This window comes from Rhinopithecus bieti, unplaced genomic scaffold, assembly GCF_001698545.2.
Source record: "Rhinopithecus bieti isolate Rb0 unplaced genomic scaffold, ASM169854v2 scaffold_25530, whole genome shotgun sequence".
Lineage (NCBI taxonomy): Eukaryota > Metazoa > Chordata > Mammalia > Primates > Cercopithecidae > Rhinopithecus > Rhinopithecus bieti.
In genome coordinates this window covers 997,268-1,005,754 of record NW_016811646.1, presented here as the reverse complement: position 1 = coordinate 1,005,754, position 8,487 = coordinate 997,268, and the positions used below count along the sequence as shown (strand labels likewise).

Below are 8,487 nucleotides of genomic sequence, written 5' to 3'. Positions count from 1 at the left end.
ACACTTCAAACATACCAAAGCAAGAAATTGTCTCTGGCCATCAAATATTATCTTTTCTACAAGTTTTTCTTATCAAAATATTATATATATATATTTAAATATAACGCTTCAAACATCCAAAGCAAGAAATTGTCTCTGGCCATCAAATATTATCTTTTCTACAAGCTTTTCTTATCAAAATATTATATATATGTGTATGTGTGTGTGTGTGTATATATATATATATATACACATAACACTTCAAACATACCAAAGCAAGAAATTGTCTCTGGCCATCAAATATTATCTTTTCTACAAGCTTTTCTTATGCTCTCAGCTAATTACTGTTTCTCTCTCTCCTGTGGATTCCTAGCCCTTTGCCTTCTATGGATGTAAAAACATTTTACTTTATGTTATGTTATCCATGTACTTATTCCCTTTAGCCTATTGTCCTCTACTAGGTTGAAAAATTAGGGGAGGTAAGAATTGTATTTTAAATGCCATAGGAGTGCCTGGAATAGCACAGTATCTTGCATAAAGTAAATGTTTATTAATTCCCGCCACATCGTTTAGAGTTTACATTTGCATATTCCATCCTCTGTATTTTTTTTTTACATTTTAATTTGACTTCAGCTTTTATTCATGATACACTCAATAAAATTCCTTCAGTATAATCTCTTTGTTGTCCAAGGGTCAAATATAATGTTTTCTACCCTGGAAAATTATCAAAGCTGATCATTATGTGAAACAGTTCTACACCGTATTTGCATCCCTGAAGCAATCAGAAACTCACGTGCTTTGTTTGCAGAGTTGATTTAAGATTTAGAATTTGCCGCCAGGCGCGGTGGCTCACGCCTGTAATCCCAGCACTTTGGAAGACCGAGGCAGGCAGATCACCTGAGGTCAGGAGTTGCAGACCAGCCTGGTCAACATGGTGAAACCCCGTCTCTATTAAAAATATAAAAAATTAGCTGGTCCTAGTGGTGGGTGTCTGTAGTCCCAGCTACTCAGGAGGCTGAGATAGGAGAGTCACTTGAACCCAGGAGGCGGAGGCTGCAGTGAGCTGAAATCGTGCCACTGCACTCCAGTCTGGGCAGCAGAGTGAAACCGTCTCCAAAAAAGAAAAAAAAAAAAAAAAAAGATTTAGAATTTGCAGACACCTACCTACTGTTTCCTTTTTAGCATCTCAGTTTTGGGACACTTGTGAAATTAATCTTCCAAGTATAATTCTGGTCATAGGTAAATTGTGAAGGCATTGGAAATTATCTGCACCTTTTCCCATCTCTGTTGTAAATCAATTTCCCACACACCTGGAACTTGTTGCCTACAGTCAAACCTTGTGTGTCACTAAGGTGAAAACTTAGAATTTAAGCATGAACATTACAAAGCCTTCAGGTATGTGATAAAAAAACCTCTTTCCTCAGAGAAATTCAGATTTTATTAGTGAGTCCTCGAAACATCAATGTCTTAAAGCGTTGAAATTATAACAATGGAATAACTGAAAAGCGAAGTTTTCTGGAGTCATGTGACCCTGCTGTGTGCCCAAGTCACCTATTCATATGGCTGTTCACATCACCTGCATGAAAATATTTTCACTTTGTGTTAACCATAGTGATTTACAATTGTATGACTATTAAACTTTATTAAAAACAAGTTTAGAAAGTATCTTTAACAAAGGTGTGTTTATTTCCATATATTGCTCATTACATTTTCTTGCCATATTTTATCTAAAGCCAAGTCAAAATTTTTCTCTAAGGTATTTATTAGTAGTGTGTGTTCTTCAGATATAAAATCCCTCTGATCAACATGCAACATTTGAATATCTATTGGTACTGTACCTCTATGAAATATTTATGACATTTGTTAATAGAAAACCTCAACCTCCTGACGCCACATCCAAAGTTGGGGTGATGTGGGGAACATAGACAAAATTACAAAAACATTACTGGTCAAGCACATTGCAGATAAAATCTATTGACTTTAAAATAGTATTGTATGTGAATTCAGAGTTTTAACATATTTGTGAATCAAAAGGAAAGGATCAAAGGCTAAGCTGAACACAGAGGGCACTAAATTAGCTAATAAGGCAGCTAGTGTCCCTGTTCTTGCCCCAGCCCTGTCATATCACTGCATCTTATTCTCTCAAATGTTATAAAGAATGATGAACTTAAAACTTCAGGGGTTCCTGAAAATTGGTATTAAATTAAAATTAGAGCAGCCAAAATTCTTTGCAAATGACTTCTCTGATAGAAAAAAAATATTTCCAACCTGCTTCAGAGGAGAATCCTCTTTTAGGTGCCAAGGAAAGAGTGATAAAGATGCTGAGTGTATTAGTCAAGGTCATCTGAGAAGACTACTTTGTGGTTGATTCTTCTGAGCCCCTGAGTTGTCCAACATTATTGGTGTACCTGTAGCGTGAATAGCATTGCAACCAATAACTTTTTGAATACAGCATGTAAAACCCTAACTTTAATGTTCATCAGATCATAACAATATCAGCTCAGCTACAAGTCTTCCCCAAAGTGGAGCTATTCTAGTCATATATTTACTTAGTTTCAAAGAGCAGGAATCCTGCAAAGGTGGAGAAGCGTTGGTGGTCCCCATGGAGAGCGCCATTGCCCATTCGCAGCCAAACCTCATCCCCTTTGGCCAGCTTCAGCACAGCATGGTTGCTGGATGTATCTGATTTGCCCTTCGTTTCATAGCTGGAAAGAAAAAGAGGATCAAACTACTTAGTCTTTGCCATGAACAACCAGCTCTTCACCAAAGTCTGTGCTCCCCTTTTCCCCTTCCCACAGGTATAATCCTGTGGCTAAGTTCTCTAAACAGCCTGTGAGCAGAAATGACCTAAGGCTGGCTAGTACCACTCTCACAAAACCCCTCCCTGCTCCTTCTTATGACTGTCTGGAATGTTCATGACAATGACCAGAATGGTCTTAGAAGCCATATGTTGAGTACTGGGTTCTTGGAGACTGTGTGGAAAACAGCTCTCTCTCTTCCCTGCTCCAACCCAGGACAACCCTGAACTGTTTCATGAGAAGGAAAGAAAGTTATAATATGTTTGAGCTATTCCACTGGGTTTTTGTTACAGCAATTTAGCTTCCCCTAACTAGCTAGAATTTGGTACGAAAGGAGACTGCTCCATAATGCAAACAAAAATAGGCTTGCACTGGCTCATGGTCAGGCAAGGAGCAATGGGGAAACAAATATCATGGTCTGGGAAAGCAGAAGATCCATGTTACACTGTGCAAAAACATTTGGGAAAACATGTTAACTTGGAAGATAGATCTAATGCCTGTAGGCTAAGAAAGGGAAGTAATTGGAAAAAGCCAAAATACTCTGCTGCTTTTAGAAAGATGTTGCTACAAAAGATGAGCTTAGGCAAAAACTAACATGTTTGAAGAAGAAGAAGAAAATAGTGTCTATATGGTTGGGGCCTAACAAGGTTAAAAAAGCCAGGTGTTTTTATACCTGGAAGAGCAGTGATAAAGTTGATGTTTTCTCCTTAAGACTGCTCATTCAGCAGCCATGAAAAAGAAAGAGTTCATGTCCTTTGTAGGGACATGCATGAAGCTGGAAGTCATCATTCTCAGCAAACTAACACACACAGGAACAGAAAACCAAACACTGCATATTCTCATTCATAAGTGGGAGCTGAATAATGAGAACACATGGACACAGGGAGAGGAGCATCACACACCAAGGCCTGTGGCGGGGTTGGGGGAAAGGGGAGGGAGAGCAAAGTGGAGGGAGAGCATTAGGAGAAATACCTAATGCGTGCAGGGTTTAAAACCTAGATGATGAGTTCATAGGTGCAGCAAACCACTATGGCACATGTACACCTAGGTAACAAATCTGCACATTCTGCACACGTATCCCGGAACTTAAAGTAAAATTAAAAAGAAGAAAGAAAAATAAAAGACTACTCATTCAGTCAGATAGACATAGCTGTGGCACAATCTGATGAATTAAAAATATTGCCTTTCTACCCAAATCTATTGCTTTAGAAGGCCTCAGGGTAGTTCCATTAAATTGAGAGAAAGGCTTGAAGACACGGAATAGCAGGCTGAAAACTGTCAAGAAAAGTACATGGAGTGTGGTTTAGTAACACATGTAACTGACTTGACTTAATCTATTTAACAAATGAAGTAAAAGCCAGCTAAGTAAATAGAGTAAATAGAGTAAAAAATAGAGTAAAAGCCTGCTAAGTAAGTTTCTGAGGAAATGGGTTTACCAGAGACCCAAAACTGGACTCAAGAGACTTGGGATGTTTGACTCAGCCTTCAAATTCGCACCAGCAGGAAGTGGGCTGTGAGAGAGCCCTGAGGAGGGCCTGCTCCCCTTTCAGATGTGCTACAGAGAAAAGCAGACAGAGAAGACCCTCCTAGAGGACAGAATCAGGAGCCAAAGAGAAAAACAGCCAACAAACCAATTTGATGAAAAGGACTGCTCATTGACTAACTCAGGGCTTTGAGCTGGATGCGTTATTTGTGCTTTACAGGCTGTCTCCCATAGGGTCAGAGAGATGGGGAGACATGTATTCTAAGTGTAGGAAGAAGAATTCAGCAGATATTTGGAAGCCAGAGGGCAGAGAAGGCTAGCTGTTTACCAGAATCCCCTTTCCTTTCTTCCATTGGCGTTACAATTCCATGTCACCCTTGCATTCATTGGGTGGAAAACAATGTGACTAAACTCTCTGAACAGAATTCCTGATCCATAAACATTTCCACAAGCTTGCAACAGGAAGCTTTTTTCCTTCTGGCTCTGGCAATGACAATGACCAGAGAGAATTTCAAAGTCAGTTTTTGTTGTTGTTGTTTGTTTATTTTTGTTGTTGTTGTTTTTGAGATGGAGTCTTGCTCTGTTGCCCAGGCTGGAGTGCAGTGGTGCCATCTCAGCTCACTGCAAGCTCCACCTCCTAGGTTCACGCCATTCTCCTGCCTCAGCCTCCTGAGTAGCTGGGACTACAGGCGCCCATCACCACGCCCAGCTAATTTTTTGTATTTTTTTTTTTTTTTTTAGTAGGGACAGTGTTTCACCGTGTTAGCCATGATGGTCTCGATCACCTGACCTTGTGATCTGCCCACCTTGGCCCCCCAAAGTGCTGGGATTACAGGCGTGAGCCACAGCACCCGGCTCAAAGTCAGTTTTATAGATAGCAGAGCTGCTTTCATCAGCCTGGCTTCCTCAAAAAACAGGAAGAATAAACCCATTCCCAACCCGCACCCCTTCTACAACCCCTCATTCTTTCCCAACCTGAAACTCTTCCCTGGACTGGTCAAGAAAAATAAACTTCTAGCATGTTAGAGCTACTGGATCTCTTAGTTGCAACAATTTCACCTACCCTGACTCATCTTTCTGTCTTTTGGCATTTCAAATACATCTTCCCACTCAGGTTAGGCTCCAGAAGTAAACACAGCAATTATCACACATCATCAGAAATAACAGGGAAATGCTAACAGCCACAAAATATTTCATAGATAACTCATGGCCCATTTAATTGTAAGAAAGGTGTTGGCTCTCTGCCTCTCTGCCACATTCCAAGCTAACATCAGAGGGTGTGGGAGAGTGGGAAAGCAGAAAAAGGGGCAGAGAGAGAGGAGAAAAATAATGGTTTATAAAAATAATCCAAATGATTGGTTATGGGGAGTGCTGCTAGTAATAAATGCAAGGCCTCTTATCAACCTGCTGATGCTCAAGTTCATCAGATTTATTTATTCCCAAACAATAATGATGATAATGTGGCCACATTGGTGCATGAGGGCTCGTATTGAGGACAGGGGTCATGTCAGGCTCTATTGACTCCTATACACTTCCCTGTCATTAGGTGTTCCTTGAACAAACAATGGCAGCATGGATGAGACCCGTGATAGAAAAGACCACTCACCTGTACATGCTGAAGACTGTATTGCCATTGTGCATAAGGTACACATACACTTCCTCAACATCTTCATGCTTCATCATGCTGAAGGTGAAGAAATACACACCTGAAAAAAGCAGGTATTTATCCATGTTGATATTAACATATTATACATTGAGGACCTGGAGATACCTGGAGATTTGCCAAATGCCTTCGCATGTCTTTTATTGATATTCTTTGTAGTATGGTGTTTCTCCTTGGCCTTAATCTGCAGGAATGTCCCTTTATCTACTCCCCTTCCAAGTGCTTTCAAGTGTTTTGAGACTTTCTCAATGTGTACACTGTATATCCCAAATAAGACTTGAAAGTCTTTAAGGGAAGAAGCCTACCTCATTTTAGCTGTATCTTACCACCCTGTGCCCTGACAAAGTGCTTAGGGCAAAGTAGGTGTTGTTCCTGGGCATAGGTTAGCTATCATCCGCATCTACCACAGAACTCCTGTTACCAAGGTACAGAGAGGTTTGTGATTGAACAACGATGCTCCATGGCTTAAGAAAATGAGCAACTATAACAATACAACAGATGATTATACTCACCAAAGGGGTTAGCCAAAGATAAGGAAATCCTGGAGCACAGAATAAATGTTTATGAGTTATAAAGAAATGGTTCTGGTAATTTCTTATGCTATTCCTTGTATGTTGGTAAAATTATACACAATAATCAGAAAGACCCAACTTAGACTCAGCGACAGGACCTTGTCACTAAAAGTCTGTATCCTCTTCATTTGAAAAAGACCAACATATATTTTTGAAGATTTGAGTTATTTAATAAGAGCCTAGGGCTCCTAATTGAAAGCAATATAATATGACCTAATATACTGTAAAAGCCAGCACACAGGATATTTTTACTGAATGATCAAGAAGAATCCAATAGCACACAGACAAAACAAAAGGAAAATTTTTCAAACACTAAATGATCTGGGATTTTGGTGTGCATTTTGGAAAGGTGAATGAACATAAGTCATCAAGCTCTTACTGATTTCCATGTTACATTTTAAACAAATGGCCTTTCAAGACAGTAACCCAGAAATAGCTTTAATAAAAGATAGTTCTATTTCTTTCTCAAAGGTGCAATCAAGTAAGATGAAAGTTGTAAGGGTGCCGTGTCAATGCATCTGATTCTAAGTCAAATTAAATGAAGACGTATGATGCTACTTTGTCTAGTACCGGGAATACATACTCAAAGTTCTGGGAACAAAGGAAATGGCCTAAAAGTTTATCATGCCTATTCATATGCCTAGAGATTGGCCCGCAGATGAAAAGTAAAGGCAGATAAAAATTAAAAGCCTCAAGGAAAATAGTTTATATGTGTTTAGTTTTTCACATTTTACAAAATTTCATATTAGACACATACACATACATAATTTTCAATACCTCAAGAAGATAAAGCTGAAATCAAAATGACAGGAAAATACATTAGTTTTTCTTACAAAATCATGATGACTGTTAAAAATAGATTGCAAAAACATGTTAGAAAGAGTAGACTAAAACACCAGATGGTGAAGAAGTGAAATGCCTGGAGTTGGAAATACCGAAGTTAGTATGTATTATACCCACATGTGGCTTTCCTGCAAGGGAAGCTACTGAAACCAGAGGAGACACACTTGCACTACAGTTTGGAGGTCTTTGTGTTGCTGTAATTTCAAAAATCAGCCTTCTCTGTCTCTTCACTCCCAAAGCTGGAAAGGGTAAAATGGTCTTTTTGTAATCTATCACAAAAATGGAGACTGAAACAGAAAACTGTGAGAGCCAAATGACAGTGGTATCGCTAGAAGCTGAACATCTGGCAAGAGAGCTCTAAAAAACTAAATTCTTACTTAGGCTTCAATTATAAAGCCACTTAATTCCATGGAAACGTGGACTAGGTATTTCTAGGCGCTAATATAATCTGTGGCACAGATAGCATTTAACAGAATAGTTATAAGAAAATTACGACATAAACCTTCAGAGCAGAAAATCACATAAGAACATTTAAAGATGATTTTCATGACATTAAGGTGTGATGAAAGATTGCTTCTATCATTTCATATCTCAGTTCATTTCTGACTTAAGTTGAGAAGAGAAATAAATCAAGGTGCAATTAAAAGCATTTGTGAACATCTGACAGGGCCACTGCCTCCATCAGAAGTTTCTTCCTTTTAATTCTGGATACCATATAGAGAAATGAAAAGAACTGAAAAACAAAAACCAAATAAGCACCCACATTCTGCAACACTAAGAGACTGGAAGAAAATCAGTGAACTTCAAAAATACCTGTAGGTCCTGCCAAATGCCCCTGAGGGTGGACAGAGTCACGTGGAGATAACACAAGGTTGGGCTGGGCTCTGAGGAGGCCAGGTGACAGCAGGTGTCACACAGTGCCAGGAGAAATGCACTCTCTGATAGTGAGGGCCATGTGGAAGTGCAATGCTGAAAACAAGCTCCTGTGAACAGGGCTGAGCGGAAGCAAGGGCTGTGTTTGGGGTGATGGTGGCTAGATACAGCGTAGGATGTGGAAAGAGGATCTGCAGTGGCCAATCTCAAAATTTGCCAGCAATAAATAAATAAATAAATAAATAAATAAATAAATAAATAAAACTAAAAAAATTA

General features: G+C 39.2%; 1 protein-coding gene across 5 annotated transcripts in view; it reads right to left on the bottom strand.

Annotated features, from left to right (window-relative positions):
• Window positions 1-1,394: 1,394 nt before the first annotated feature.
• Window positions 1,395-8,487, bottom strand: part of C1QTNF3 (C1q and TNF related 3) — a 24,174-nt gene continuing 17,081 nt past the window's right edge. For 2 of the 5 annotated variants that reach the window (XM_017894514.1, XM_017894518.1), the window contains exons 5-7: window positions 5,867-5,966; window positions 2,529-2,684; window positions 2,248-2,387 (exon numbers count right to left, since the gene is read on the bottom strand). In XM_017894514.1, coding sequence (XP_017750003.1) covers window positions 2,333-2,387; window positions 2,529-2,684; window positions 5,867-5,966 — 311 coding nt within the window. In that variant the 3' untranslated portion in view covers window positions 2,248-2,332. Of the gene's footprint in view, window positions 2,685-5,866; window positions 5,967-8,487 lie in introns of all 5 variants that reach the window. The other 3 variants (XM_017894517.1, XM_017894519.1, XM_017894513.1) reach the window with 2 other exon arrangements.